General features: G+C 33.1%; 1 protein-coding gene across 3 annotated transcripts in view; it reads right to left on the reverse strand.

The window, feature by feature from the left end:
* Positions 1–16598, reverse strand: part of AkhR (Adipokinetic hormone receptor) — a 28902-nt gene that overhangs the window by 913 nt on the left and 11391 nt on the right. Inside the window, exons 2-7 of one of the 3 annotated variants that reach the window (XM_077443269.1) lie at positions 13201–13349; positions 13023–13128; positions 10270–10477; positions 10008–10131; positions 3830–3962; positions 303–701 (exon numbers count right to left, since the gene is read on the reverse strand). In XM_077443269.1, coding sequence (XP_077299395.1) covers positions 606–701; positions 3830–3962; positions 10008–10131; positions 10270–10477; positions 13023–13128; positions 13201–13349 — 816 coding nt within the window. In that variant the 3' untranslated portion in view covers positions 303–605. Of the gene's footprint in view, positions 1–302; positions 702–895; positions 1177–2287; positions 3963–10007; positions 10132–10269; positions 10478–13022; positions 13129–13200; positions 13350–16598 lie in introns of those variants that run through there. The other 2 variants (XM_077443270.1, XM_077443268.1) reach the window with 2 other exon arrangements.

Raw genomic sequence — 16598 nt, forward strand, 5'->3', positions numbered from 1 at the left:
GTATTATACCTACATACAAGTACAAGCCGCGAACTAGCTAAATTATATAAATCTATTATAATAACGTGCGAAATTTATTTGCCTCATGTATAATGAACGATTGATTAAGCAAGTCTAGCATACATTAAATGTAAGAAATTATAATCGGATTATAAGTTCACACGCATGCGCAGAAGACTTTGCGCCTGTCGCAGATATACATAGTACCTGCAAATAGCCAATAATTCGCAGATATAGTACCTGCAAATATCCAATAATTTGCAGATATAGTACCTGCAAATAGCCACAACCTATTTTTATACATTTGTCATTCGTCGCCGACTGAAAAAGTGATCTCAGCATTATATTAATTTTACAAACTTTTCAACCATCATAAATACACAAATTTTTCTTAAATTATATGTACATTTAATTTAAAACAAATACCTATTTGTAATATATTATTTTATTGTCTTCAAAAACTCTACTGTAAACGATATAGTAACTAAAATTCTAGTTATTGACGAATTTTGCAATTGAAAGTTAGTATTTGATATAAATTCATACAATTTGTTTAATTAAACATTTAGTGCAATTATATAATATATCGATTGATGGATTAATTTTTACTTTTGTCGATTTTTTTGGGAAAATGGGGGTAACTCTATAGTTTCACCACAACTACAAAGATCTTTTCTTGTTGGAGCTCTGTGAACGCTATCCTGCAACAAATATACATATAATACAACCTGGAAATAATGACTTAAATATCTACTTGGGTTATTTAGAAATAATTTGACCTTTTGAAAATTTTATCGACACTTTTTAAAATCATGTAATATGTGAAGATATTATTTAAGAGTACGAGGAACGGGATATAATGGGAGGATGAAGAAATAACAAAAATAAAAAAAATAAATAAATGCATTATATGTATTCTCAAAAAAAAAATCTGTTCGAGTATAATATACAAAAAAAGTAATATTATATTTGAAATTATATAAAATAGAGGAACTGTTGGATTTATACAATAAGTGTTTTGTGTGCGTGACGTATTCAAGTGCAGTTATAAAATGAAAATAAATATTATAAAATACTGGTATTTATTTATGTGTACATGTATAAGCGTATATCTTCGAATATGTGTCCTGTTGTGATGGTTTATATCATTGTGGTTAACGATTGAATGCTCCCCCTCTGAAAAATGATCATCATTCAGTTTATACTGGCGTGTATATGTGACAGAAAGGTAATAATCGACTTAAAAAGAAATATAATATAAATATTTTTTGCTGTTTATTTATTTCACATTCAAAATAAATCATATCTAATATATGTGTATATATTCAGATTTTTTTAAATATATGTATGCACATACATATATATTTATTAACAATATATTTTATTATATTCTTACATGTTACATATATAAGTTACTAGATTTGTATTGTTCATTTTTATACTTATATGTATGTTTATAGTCTACACAACTTAAATATTATCCTATGAGTATTTACAAAATCAGTATAGGAATCGTTGACATATTAATAATAAGACTGGACGAAACACTAACTCCCCCTTTCCCCCCGAAATTTTAAGTAGTATAGTCAGTGCCAGCCTTACACCCGATGGCGCCCTCGGGCAATTTTTCTAAACACCCTTTGAAAAAACTTTTGCCTTCGGCGCTCTAATCTAAAATTTTGATTTGTTTTTTGCGCTATAATTTTAAATTTTAAAGCGCCTTTGGCGCATCGTTTGGCGCCCTAATTTATTTGGCGCCCTAATTTATTTGGCGCCCTTGGTCGCCGCCCGACCCAGCCCCCCCCCTAAAGCCGGCACTGATTATAGTCAGAACCATGCGAAGAAAAAGTTTGAATTTGGCAACCCCCTTCCCCTCTCCCATTCCTCAAAAAAAAAAAAAAAATTGTTTTATATATGTACACTATACAAACAAATTAATTATAACTTTATTTATTAAATGCATATACATACATTTTAGTTTGTTGAAAAAGTTTATTAATATTGTATAGAATAAATAATTGGAATGTAATTTTTTTTCTAACTGTCTAAAAATAAATTAATTCGACTAAAAAACACACGCTTTGAGCAAATATATCAATTACGCTAATATATATATATATATATATATATATATATATATATATATATATATATATATATATATATATATATACATATATATATATATATATATATATATATATATATATATATATATATATATATATATATATATATATATATATATATATATATATATATATATATATTTCATAAGTTTATTTTTGTGAAATGGTTGATAGCTGTGAATATAATAATAAATTATTAGTAACATAAGATGGCGGCAAACAAAAATCAAAGTTTACAAGAGCGTCATTTCGGCCTGTATTAAAGCGTTGATGAAGAAAGCAGAGAAGTGTCATGTTTTTTTTTTTAATATTTGTCTTCAGTATTAGGCCTCATACAAAAAGACATCATCTTCAATATACACACATACACATATATAAGTATCTTTTTTGCACCGTTTTGTGCACAAGACCACTCTGCTGGATTTGTCGCGTAACATAGCACGCATGTCTGAGGCCTAAAGCTACATTTTCACGGGCAGCACTTATGTCAATACACGGCATTTGTTGGTTTCATAACTGATATTTGAGGATCAACACAAACAATTAAACAAATCCGTCGCTATCGAATAAAGTATGTTTACTTGAGGTGTGCGTGCATTCGCACTACACATTTAAGGTATTAATTCCTAATACATGTGCGCTTTATGTGTTCATGCGTTGATGTTTATTTTGTACTTGGATATGTACAGTGTGTGTTTTTTTTTATTAGAGCATTGATACGCGGTTGTTCTTGTGCGATATTCATGAACAACCATCTCGTTCTCCGACTCTTAGACTGTATTCGTTGGGGGGGGGGGGGGGGTGGCCTTATGTTGAGGGCTTTAAAGGTCAAATTTATCGACCTTTAAAGCGGGCTTTAATCGAAGTGTGAAATAATCCCCCCTCCCCCTCGTTCCATTGTCTGAACATGAGATCCTAACGGCATTTCAAATATATAGGTACATATGTAAGTATAGGTTGAAGGCACTATATGTACATATCTTGGCTGACTTGGATTTTTAAACTTGGATTTTCAAAGTTCCTTTAAAGTTTTTTGGCTACATTCTTGAAAAGGTAAGCTAATAAGTAGAGACCGGCGGACAAGATGCTCAATGGATAAAAAAAATGGTTCACTATTGTCAATTTCTATTATCAAGCATTTTTTTTTGCTCTCCTGCTTTCTCGGACAATAGAGAGGTCTATTGTTATTTTATGTTTTGTGATGATTCTTTTTGCCTATAAGTTCCCTTTCTTCTCTGATTTTTGACTGTTCAAACAGTACAAACTTAATTAAGAAAAGGCATTAGTTTTTACAAACTTGTTCGCATTCGTTTACAGATCGCCATTGACAATACACACTGCCCGGGTTCACTATTGCTAGTTCGATTTATGTATTCCACTCAGTCGTGCTCGATCAAAAAACTAGATTTTAATACGAGTATTGTTTATTCATACTTATAAACTAAACACATATCGGTGGGTTGGCACACCGCCTAGTACATCGATGGACTCAAAATGTAAGAGTGGCCATTTTGAATGACATAACCTACAAATTGCGGTGGATTTTGAAATAGTTTAAGTACTCAAAATGGTGTGGTGATTTGGGGGTGTGTGTGCGGGTGTCACTCAACATTCCGGAAAGATATAGAGAGGGTGGCAAGTCTGGTGTCAGTGGGCGTGGGTATGGTGGGTGGGGGTGCGCGGGTGGCAGGCCACCTCACCTGCGCACGTGCTCGCACGTTGTACGCGCCATACACGATCGGGTTCATGCACGAATTCGTGCACGCAAACAGGAACAGGCCGCGCCGCACGCGCATGTCCACGTGCCTCGCAGAATCGAAGTCCAGCCAGAACCTGCAACACAACAGAATATCAAAATCAACTATTTTCAACTCGCTATCTTCACGAATGTGTACATTAGAATGAGCATCTACATCAGTGATGGTGAACTTTTTGAGAAGTGGGTCAAATTTCCTGAATTATTTTTTAAAAACTAGCCCTTGGGTGACTAAAGGTCTGTCCATACCTATTTTATTTTATTTTTATTTTATTTTATTAATTGAAAAATCAACAGACAGGATGTACATAGATATGTATAAAAAAAACAAATAGTAAATAAATAATAAATGTAACATCCGAGTCCAATAATAGATTTTTACAAAAATGAAAAAGATAAATATAAAGAAAACAAATTAAAAAGTAAAGAATAAAGGCATGACAAAATATGTAGAACATTGCATAATTAAACTATAGTATTAAAATATTTGGAAAAGGTTATAAAATAGAATATAAGAAGAAATTGAAATTTACAAATATAAAACAAATGAAAAAGGTAAATACAAAATAAACAAATGAAAAGGAAAAGAATGAAAGTTATAATATGATTAAATAGCACATTACATAACTAAACTAAAGTATAAAAATATTGGAAATATTGGAAAAATAGAATAGGAGAAGAAATGAATCAATCGGTCAAGATTCTCTTGATGTTAGACCTGAATTGATGTAGGGAAATACCAAATAGATCAACCTCATTCAGCTCTCCGTTAAACATACGATAAACGCGCTGCAGATAAAAATATTTTTGGGAATTAGTATTGAAAGGATCAAGTGAAAAGAGTGCAACGCGTCTAGAGTACCTATCCGGCACGACCCGAATCCTGCAAGTACGGAGAGTATTCTTTAGTACATTCTATATGGACGCGCATGAATGCGTAAATGCGCATGCGCGAATGGAGTACGAATACGTCCATATAATGTTCCAAAGAATACTATCCGCACTTGCAGGACACCTGCAGGATACGGGTCGTGCTGGATAGGTATGAACAGACCTTAATTCAGTGGTCATTTGAAGAGGGGGGGGGGGTAAAAATAATATTGGAAATCCAAAGAGGGCTGGATACCAGTGCATTGTCCATACAAACGTATTATACTTCTCCCTTCCTCAATTATGGCACTAGAGAAATTATTTTTTAATATGCTATGGATATCCACCATTGGCATGCATTTGTGTTTTTATTTTTTTGATTAGTTATTTTTTATAGGAGCTAGGAGCCGCCAAACATCTATGAAATCGCCTCTTTTTTACACCCACGAAAAGAGTCCAGCGTGCTTATTTAACGGTCGTTTTAAAAAAAGATACGCACACATTTGCATAGAAAATATCTTTCTCATACCGATGATGATTTTTTTTTAAAATTGGTCCAGTTTCGGAGGAAAAAACTGGAGAATACAAAACCTCGATTTTGTCGATTTAAAATACGTATTATTTTATCGAAGCGAATATATATATATATATATATATATATATATAAATATATATTGTCGCATTCACTCAATATATACATTCACTCAATATACATATATATATCGAAGAAAGGAACGGCAACAAAATTAAGGTTTCGGGTATAAAGCCCTCTTAACAGAATACAGTGATTTATGTAATAATAAAATGCTGCATTGTTTGTTATTAAACTTCCTGTCAAGCCTTCCTAGTATATATCTATGTAAAAATAAAATATATATTTCTCATACATATATAATTTAGAAAGAGACTTTATACATATGTAAGTATGTATATACGTATGTATATAAGTATATACGTATGTATATAAGTATATTGGGTTGGGAACTTCGTAAACAAAACAAAGTTTATATGATGACAATTCAATTGGTCGAATATTATATTTTTTTCTATTTAAATAAATTTAATAAAAAAACAAATGAATATTTACTATTCGATTCGCTATGTTTACGCTATTTATATTACAAATACTGAGCGAAGCCGGGTAAAACAACTAGTATATATATATGTATGTATATATATGTATATATACAATAGTTTACTCGAATGGTGGAACGGAATTACTCTAATGTGTAGATGGGTCGATTTTGGCCCTAATATACATTGATGAATATAAATAATATTTTAGTTTGTTTTTTTATAGATTACTAGCTGAACCCGGCATGCGTTGCAGTGCCACAATAACGCGTGAAATTCCCATTCCCGTTCTCATTCGAGTGCAAGGTAGGCGCGGCGCGATTATTGTCACACTCGCGGCGTGATGCGTTGAAGACGGGATAGCTTTACTTTCGCGTCAGTGAAATCGTAATTACGAATATTATTATTAAAAGGTTTTTTTTTCACAGTAATCTTCCCGGACATACATACAACAAATCCTGAAAGTTCCATCGTAATCGGTTCAGTGGTTTAGGAGCCTATTCGAGACACAGACAGACACACATTCATTTTTATATATATTGTATATATAGATTATTATCAAGTATGCCATTTATTCTCAAATGCTTTTATGCCATTGCCTCTTAAAGCTCTATCTTTCAATTGATGAAATTAATTTTCGAGCGATAAAGTTTCAAGAGTCATTTCCATCCATTAATACAGTTTCGTTTTATAAAAAAAAAGCATTACATCGGTGGTCGTCAAAACGATCAAATTTGTTTTTATTACACATAAAAAAACTTTGTACGAATGCACTTGACTATAAAACCAATCTCGCTTTTCGGAGTAATTAAAATTATTATTATTTAAAATGACTTTCCAACTTTACGATCGACTTTTCAAACAAAGCAGTCAACGCTTTAATTTCGAATAAAAAATATCGTCATAATTCAAACGAAAGAAAATTCACATTTTTCGCGGAATCCCCACTCACACTTCAATTCAGAGAGGAAAATAAATTAGAATCATTTACGTCACGGAAAACTCATTACTTTCAATTTGCCTGGGAAATTTGTCTTCTTCAGCTCGACCTTCTTGGGATGTAAAATAAGCCAATTTCACCTAATGTATAGGTACAGCAAATGCCTACTTTATTACTTTTCTATTTTGCATCACATACATTTCTCATAAAACTTTTCCAATTTCAACGGCTTTTCCGAGGAAAATAACACCTACAAAGATTTAGAAATTCATTATATTTCACATCGCTTGTGTCGACCGGAAGTGGAAGTTTACTGGTTTTGTAAATTTATATTCTATTTAACAATAACATCGGCGGCCAACCTTTTTGAGATCACTTGCCTAGAGAACAAATTTGCCTACAAGTTACTGTTTTTTGTGTATTAGATTTTTATTTATTTACTACAGCTAAGCTATAGTGACATTACAGATATACTCCAGGGCGTCACTATAGCTAGGATATTGCTATATATGAAAAATTACAAAAATAATGTAAAGTAAAGAACAAAAGTAAAAAAAATAAGACAAAATATGAATAATTAAATGTGAGAACACATTTACTTGTTCTACAATCTAAAAAACTGAACAATCCCTCAGTATTTTAGATTGAACAAATCCAAGTTAACAGAAATCTGGTTGAGGAATTTGATGTCTCGAGCAACAGGCGATGAAACCATCAAATTGGTACGTGCCCCAGAATAAGAGAACAAATTGCGCCATATAATTTACCCGAGTTGGCTGCGAACATTGAAGCTTGCTTACCAAACCAACCCGTAATTTATATTATATATGTATAAACATGCTACGTTTGAAGAGTTTCATAGCGCCTGTCTTCTATACTATTATATTATTAATTCTTCAATAACCCAATCGAGCTTTAAAATCTCGTAGATTATGTAGATAAATTAAAAACTTCAACTTTACATTATACCGAAAAATATATCCGGCGTCACTCGAGTATAAATAATACGATTACGTAGTTATCATATATTAAATTACGCTTTAAACGAAATGTAATATATTGTAGAAAGGATTGTATTAAGTTTGTATGTGAGACTTTTTGCATGGACAAGCGTGGAGATTTCAAAAAATGAATATTACAACTATCAGAAGTTCATTCGAATGCAGAATACCAAACCGGTGCCATTGACAAGAACACATATACATGATGACATACACATATACATGTTCATTTGTACGCGGACGGCTGTGTGAGCGTGTGGGAATGGATTGAAGGGCGATGTGAAATGACCGCAAGGGCTGTATATGCTGAAATTGCTAGCGACAACTGGGATGTGGTTTGTGTATTAATTACTTTCCAAAGCTAACCGTTGAAATATTAATGGATACAAAATTAAAATGGAACCGATCCAACACGAGATTAACGTGACGAGACAGAATGTTAAATGACAGAAAACGCAAATATCGGAAGGCAAAGATCAAAAAAAAAATGGTGCATGGTAAACGGTACATACTCACGTACATACTCACTTAATTTGCGCGAGCAGGATACAACAGGAACAAGAGGAACACGCTTTTCCTCCCGTATTCTGCGCGCGCACATTAATACAGGAGGAAAAGCCTGTTCCTCTTGTTCCTGTTGTATCCTGCTCGCGCAAATTAAGTGAGTATGTACCGTTTACCATGCACTATTTTTTTTTGATCTTTCGACTTAAGGTCTTTCGATTTTCGATCTTAGCCTTCCGATATTTGCGTTTTCTGTCATTTAACATTCTGTCTCGTCACGGAGACCGACGTAAAATATATAATACATACTATCGCATTGGCCAATTACATTTCGTTTCAGTTTAGCATTGCATTTTGGTCAAGAAATACAACATTATTCGTGCGTATAGTGGTCGGTAGAATTAATTTTTTATTAGTTTTGAGTTCGTGTTTCGTATTTCGAAATATTTAAATTAATAAAGTTTTAATATAATATAAAATAAGTAATTTGCTGATATTACTAATTTATTTATGGAATAAATATATATTTTATGTTAATGAAAATTTGTATTTTTTAGTCGATAAAAGTAACTGTCAACGTCATGTTATGGACAGCAAAACTTACAGTAATATTATTAAAGACCTTGCATTGAATTATATTGTAATCTAATATATAATTTGGAAAGAGACTTTGTATGTACATATGTATATATGTATGTATCCTTCGTTCGTTCGTTCGTAGATCCGTGGCGTCATCGAACAAATGATTCGATTTATTTTTTTTTCGATTCAAAGGCGCCGATTCGATTTTAGGGGGCGCAGAGGGCGTAGCCTTAGACGACAAAGGCTCAGGGTGGCGCAGAGGGCGTAGCCCTAGACGACAAAGGCTCAGAGGGGCGCAGAGGGCGTAGCCCTAGACGGGCTACTACGGGTTATTTTATTTATTTATTTTTTTAATAAAATGTTTACTATTAGATTAGTCTTGTGTAAGCGGTTTATATTACAAATACCGAGCGAAGCCGGGTAATACAGCTAGAAATTTTACATAGTTAAATAAGAAATAATTTCAAAAATATAAAGAAATTATGTTACGTCCTTTCAATGTTACAACACATTGCACGAATGCGACAGCATCTCGGTTCTCGTAAGTCTCTCGCTAATCGGATTGACTATAGTTACATATCTATATGTATGTACATAAAATGTTATCCATAAAACGGGCCCAACACAGTTATATGCATGTATAACAAAAATGTTGGCTTTTGAAGGGCTCATATATGTTAGAGTCCAAAGTTTTTCTTCACTATTCACGAAAACTAAAATCATAATCCTCGAAATGGTCCCAAGATGGTTTCTCATTGTGTGTATTTTAAATTGAATTTTTCCCACAATACGAGAGAGATTAGATCTGGATAAAGCTTCCATGGGTACGTCCTTGCCTGGTGTTTGGCAAGGCGAGAAAGGTCGTACCCATTAAAAGTGATTGAAGTGTGTAACGAGAGGTTTTTCCAAAGCAGATCTCTATCTCCGACTCGGGAAAGCGACAGAGGAAAAACAGAAACACAATCGAACTCATATCGGAGTGCAAAATCGGTATAAATAAAAACCGGTCGTTAGTGACAACAAAAAACAAACATCAAATCGAACACAATGTCAACAATCAATTTGGACATATGTACATGCACGTTGATATATTCGAGGCTTAGTTTCAAAACGACCGATGTCCGAAACTTATGGGTCAGTGGTCAAATTACCATATTGAGAGGATGTAGTACGGTGTCCAGCATATGAAGAACACCAAGACTATGGTGATGGTCATCTTCAGGGTCCTCGATCGAGCTCTTCCCAAGAAACCAAGACTCGAGCGACGCATTTTGTCTGAAAATTCAAAATTTTCATTTACAATTTGACTCTTGCTATTTAGAAGATGATCACAACATCAGTGACTATTACAATTGAAAGCATTTAAAAACCAACATGCATTCTACATATAAATAATCCAAACTATCATCTTACAGTCAAGTGAATCTTTGGAGCGTCTGATGATCTCGACCAAGATGGAAATATAGCAAAAAAAAAATGCTGCCAGGGGTGCTCCATACATCGCCAACATGTTGAACAAGGAGTACGCCAGCTCTTGATATGTGCTCTTTAAGAACCCGTATGTAATGCACTGCTTGTAATCTGGTACTTCCGGGTGCGCTTTCACGTGGAATATGAAAATCTGTATATTTATATCCCAAAAGATAATAAAAATTGATTAGTTGACTTCAAACAGAGTTGCCATTGTAACTGATGGACGCTATATATGTAAACAAAAGGCCTCTATTTAACCGATCAGTAAAAAAATCACATTTTGATCAGTAAAAAAAACATTTGGTAAGTAAAAATAATGGATTGATCAGTGAATATAACAAATGATCTGTTTGTATTGATCAATTGCTATGCGATCAGTTATTAAATAGAATGATAAATGTTTAAATAATATGAGCAGTAATTAAACCAAAATGATCAGTATATAAAACGAAATAAATGATAAATTATTAAATAAAAAGATCAGTTTTAACCGCTTAGCTGCCCAAAGCGCCTTAAGGCGCAAACAGCCGTATCTATTATACGCTCAGCGCGTCGGCTGGGCGTCTAGGCGGTTAAGCATTCTGACATTTGAACTAGAGCCAATGTTGCCATATCGGATCGTTTTCGATAGTGTACTCTCCACCCGCGTGCGTTTCTTTGTTTACGTCGGACCACGCGTTGATACAATCTGACATTCACTGGTGTTTTGATTTCTCACTTTTCTCCTGGCTACGAATTCGTTTATCAACTGGCTTCCTGATTTTTGTTTTTCCCGATATGTGTTTGACCGATGTCGTTGGATCTTATAGCATTGGACCTTATGTCGTGGAACCGGCTTTAACAACTTGAACATCGTTCATAACCAAATATTGACCCCCCTCCATTTTCAACCCCTTCGGCCTTCGCCCCTCGCTCCAGGTTCATTTCAGTATTACTGTCTCAGTTCTTGCGTGTCTGTTAAATAAATAAATACCGACCCTAACAACATAATCTTAAATGAATAGGGTGAACCCTAACTTAACCTAACCTAACCTGACCCTTAAATAAATAAGTGTTGGCTGCTAAGATCTAAGATGGGCGATGCGCTATCATCCAACTGTCAAAAATTATAATTTATTTGGTTTAACTTATCATTTATATTATTTATCTGATCACTTTTTTTAATTAATTACTGATCTAAAAAGTATTATTTACTGATCATTTATATTATTTACTGATCATTTATATTATTTAACTGATCACTCTTTTAATAAATTACTGATCATTAATCTTAATTTTTAACAGATCATTTTAGTTATATTTAACCAACCAAATAATAAGTTGCCTAAACAAAACACCGTCTGTAGCTGCACTGAATCATAGCACCATTTTCTATAGATTGTAACGTAAATAGGCAGTAAAAAGGCTACAAGTATATACTACGAACAATTGAGATTGTGGTTGGTATTATTTTAAAATTTATACATATAGTTGTGTGCGTATTTTAAATGGAAATTAGAATAAATATTGAGCTAAGGTATTCTGCAAAGCATCCGCTTACACACGATAGCTGCTGGCTATAAGCATGCAAGCCACTGTCTGAGCATGCATGCTTTTGATAGGTAGTCATGCTTATCATATGATTATGGTTATACATACCTACATAAAAATAATAGTTTGAATAATGGACGATTTATAAATCTGTTAAATCCAAAATTATATTGTTTCAATGAAGAACAAAAATCGTTTACTCTTATTTCAGTTTTCGAATCGTATTTTGTTTCATAAATGTAACATAGCGGTAAACCACATAACATCCCCAATTTATCAATTGTAAATTTCGTCGCTTACTAGACTTGTATCGTAGCTCAAAACTTCATTAGTCTGATTTTGATTTGAAGCTGGTATGTGTGTTTATTTTAAATGAAAATTGAAATAAATATTAAGCTAATGTATTCTGAAATGGTCCGTATACACACTCTAGCTACTAGTCAAAACTATGCAAGTTACTTTCTATGCTCAAACACTTGCATGCTTTTAATAGGTAGCAATGATTTGTACATGTATGTATACATCACACTATGCAATAGTTCGTATACTATGACTGTCGTATGATTTTGATTATACATATAGTGACTCAAAAAAGTGACCATTTTTAAATCTCGTAAATCCAAAGTTATATTGTTTCAATGAAGAATAAAAACCGTTTATTTTTATTGTAGTTCTTATATATATATAACCAGAAGATTCCACATAATTATTTCACATAAACATCCCCTATTTGTCAATCATAAAGTTCGTCGCATATTAGACTTGTATCGTACCTTATTGCTCTGATTTTGATTTGATGATTCGTCTGAGAGGATATTGTCATAAAATATAACATTTTTAATCGAAATTGGCATCTTTTAATACATCAAAATACATACATACATATATTGCTTTACAATTAAAAGTTCTCAGCTTGTGCAAGCCCTTTGCGGAACTGAATGATGCAATACTCAACAATATAACACATTTCAATTCCACCGAATTCGATACCAACAAAAAAAATGATATCAATATCACAGTCACCTTTTCAGCCTCGACCCCAGCACGGGTCATCATATTCACCATAATGAAAGAAATATCACCATACAGCAAAGAAACGGGTTATCACACTATTTATTTATTTATTTGTATTATTTTATATATTTTTAATTCAATTCAATCACCTGTGGTGCACTGCATACTATGGATATTATCCATGATGTGGCTATCATTATTCGTCCTCTTCTCATTCCCCCACTCAGTTGGAGCGGTTTCAATACTGCATAATATCTGAGGATTCAAACGAAATCAATTCTGTAATTGAGTCCTACGTTTTTTGTTTTGTGGATTTTGACAGCTTACCTGTCCACGCTGATGCATATGAGGATGAAGCTTGAAAGGTACAGACCGAAAACGCGACAGAATGCCATGACTCGACACATGATTTCTCCGCCTTTCCATGAAACTGTCCACGCCCATGCTATCTCCAAGGGCATCATCAAGAATATCACCTGAAAATTCAAATTATTTAAATATTACATGTGACTAGATTGATTGTCACGGTGAAGATAGTAAAAAGATTGAAATTAATACAAGATTAAACAACACGTGAATTCAAATGAGACGAGTAGATGTAGGAATGAGACGAGTAATGAGGAATAGGTTGAATTGGCCTTCATCTCGTATATAAGCATTGAATAAAAAGTGTCTGCATATTACGACGATAATATGAACGCAATATACTGAAGCGGCCCACATAACATCCCCAATTTATCGATTTTAAAGATGCGGAACATTATTTCACGTTGGTTGGGTGATTCGTCTTGAATAATCTTTTGTTAGATAAAAAAATATTTTAAAACGAGGCTGCTTACAAGATAAATAACTGATCAAAGACAAAGGGTGTTTGAGAAATGGTCCCAACCGTAATAAATCTAAAACGTAAAATGGTCGGCAAATTTTCACGTTTTTTTCTAAGTTAGACTACTCGACAAAAATCCAAATAATTTGGACTCAAATAAATGGGGGTGGGAGGGAGGGGGGGGGGGGTGAATTTTATTACGATATTAAATACTCATGAAATACATACATACATAGAATACATAAATAAATGCAATAACCATTATGGGGTCTACAAATTTATCAATTTTTCGCTCGATTTGTCTGTAATAGACTTAGATTGTACCACGCCAAATCTATCAACTATGGTCGAGTAATTCGTTTAGGAATTACTTTTTTACTATTTCGGAACACAAACAAATAATTCATATGTATGTATGTATGTATATACATATAAGAACAAGATTTAATCTCGTAACAACAAGATCCTACATACATATATAAATTATTTATTATAGTGTTTGAAGGACCTACTATTTTGTTAATATGATAAACTGTCCAGCTGAAAGGAGGACTGTTATTTATGCCTATGAAAAGTGTTGGAACTGTCAGGAATACAAAATAAAATTTGTTTATAATAAATTTGAATATGTTTCAAGCCTTTATACATAATTTGATCACTCGGGAGATCCAAAGTGAACTAATTAATTGAATTACGAGAGCGGGACTTTTTCATGTATTGTATTATATTAACGGATGGCACTTCGCTAATTCAATATAACTCGCAACTCTACATAAAACACGAACAATATGAAGCATATATAATTTTTTTTTAAATTAAAATTTATATAAAACGAGTGACCGGGGTCATGAAAATTCCAGCTTATAGAAAAATGATAAAAAAAGACCTGTGTAGAAAAGATATACAGATTTATTTCGTTTGTGCATAGTTTAAAATTTGAATCGAAATGTATACAAAACACGTCCGACTGCACGCACACTTTGTGCCTTTTTGTGGTAAGCAGCCATACTATTACTATACCATACTAATTCAAACTATCGGAAATATCTCATGTTTAATAAGTTTTTATCTTGGGTTTTCTTTAATTAATATTATGTATTAGATGTATTATGAGCATTTATAAGAATTGTAAATAAGTTTTTGAGCTATTTTTCCTATTATGCTGTAAATTAACATCAGAGTAATACAATACTATGATTACTAACAAAATTAAATTAAAATTGTAAAATAGAAAATGATTTATAGATCAGTAGCTATTTAAATAGATATAAGATTTATTATAATTTCGTAATAATAAAAAGCATTTTAAAATCAAATCTATTGGGTTTTTATCTGCAACAATACTACAAGGAAGGTTTATAGAAGTATTTTGTATTCGAATGAATCCCAATTTAAGCTGTAAGTCGAATATTGGTTATGGCAGGATACGACCCAGCGCCAGTGATTCTGGATATATCAAATCAAAGTTTGAAAGGTGAAGAAGCAACGTTTTGCAACACAGATTACAATAAACCAACTTAATGAAAAGGATAAGAGCATTGTAATAATCAACATAATTGGTGTTATCTTGGTGCTAATTAGCTGACGGTACAAAGCTCAGGGATGCAGTTTCACGCATGTATTGTGTCTGGTAATGCAATCGTTGGCGTTGCCATTTCGAATGCAATTTGCACACATTAGTGCACTACTGGCATAGTTGGAATGTTTTTTCGATCGAGTGCTATTTAATTCCGAGACAGTGTAAACAGCGAGTGGATGCGAATGTGTAAACACATTTCCGCATTGGTGGATGATTCTACAGTGATTACAGTTTATTTTTCCGCCGAGTACAGTCCCTGTCAATCGATCGGAATAATGTTAAACATTTGGAAAATTTCATTATTTGTTTATTATTTAATGTGCGAAATATCAGGGAATTTAAAATTGTATATAATCAATGTTTTATGTCCGATTCAATGTTTAAAATGCTAATCTCTTTAAACATGTAATGATTATATCAATAAACAGGCTATACATCAAGTCAACGTACTTATTTCATAGCGTTCAGTTTCAGCCTAAATAATATGATTTTTTATCTAGTACTAGCTGAACCCGGCATGCGTTGCAATGCCACAATAACGCATTCAATTCCCGTTCCCGTTCCCGTTCTTGTTCTTGTTTCCGTTCCCATTTGTCGAAAAAACGCAGACAGCGAACACATTTTAAATTATTCAATTATTTGTTTATTTTACCCTAACAACGCATGTCGCGATGCGAAAACATTTGAAATTATTGCGTTGCAATGCCACTCATTCCCGTTTTTCCCGTTTCCGTTCCTGTTTTTGGCCGATTTTTTTCACAGTAAGCTTCCCGGACATGCATACAATAAATCCTAGAAGTTCCATCGTACAATAACGCATACAATTCTCGTTCCCGTTTCCGTTTCTCGATGCGTTTCGATAAGTGAATGTTTCAGTTTCAAATTAATACTTCATAATCAAATTAAATTATGGTAAAGTATAGGAACGCATACGTGACAGACAGACAAACATTGATTTATATACATATGTAGGATTGTTATGAGTGGTACGTAATGTCAGGTTGGTATGAGTGGTACGTAATGTATTTGTACGTTGGCAATGCGTGCGCGCAAGTTGGTTACCAACGTAAACATTTCCTTAACTGCACACTGGCGCTTCATACTTTCGCGTCGATAAAATCGTAATTACAAATAGTATTAATAAGAGGTTTTGTCCTTTTTTTTCACAGTCATCTTTCCGGACGAGCATACAACAAATCCTGAAAGTTCCATCGTAATCGGTCCTTTGGTTTAGGAGCCTATTTGAGACAGACAGACAGACAAACATTGATTTTTAAATATATAAAGATAATTTCATCAATTTCATCCCAATAGTTGAAA

This window comes from Arctopsyche grandis, chromosome 12 (assembly GCF_051622035.1).
Source record: "Arctopsyche grandis isolate Sample6627 chromosome 12, ASM5162203v2, whole genome shotgun sequence".
Classification (NCBI taxonomy): Eukaryota; Metazoa; Arthropoda; class Insecta; order Trichoptera; family Hydropsychidae; genus Arctopsyche; species Arctopsyche grandis.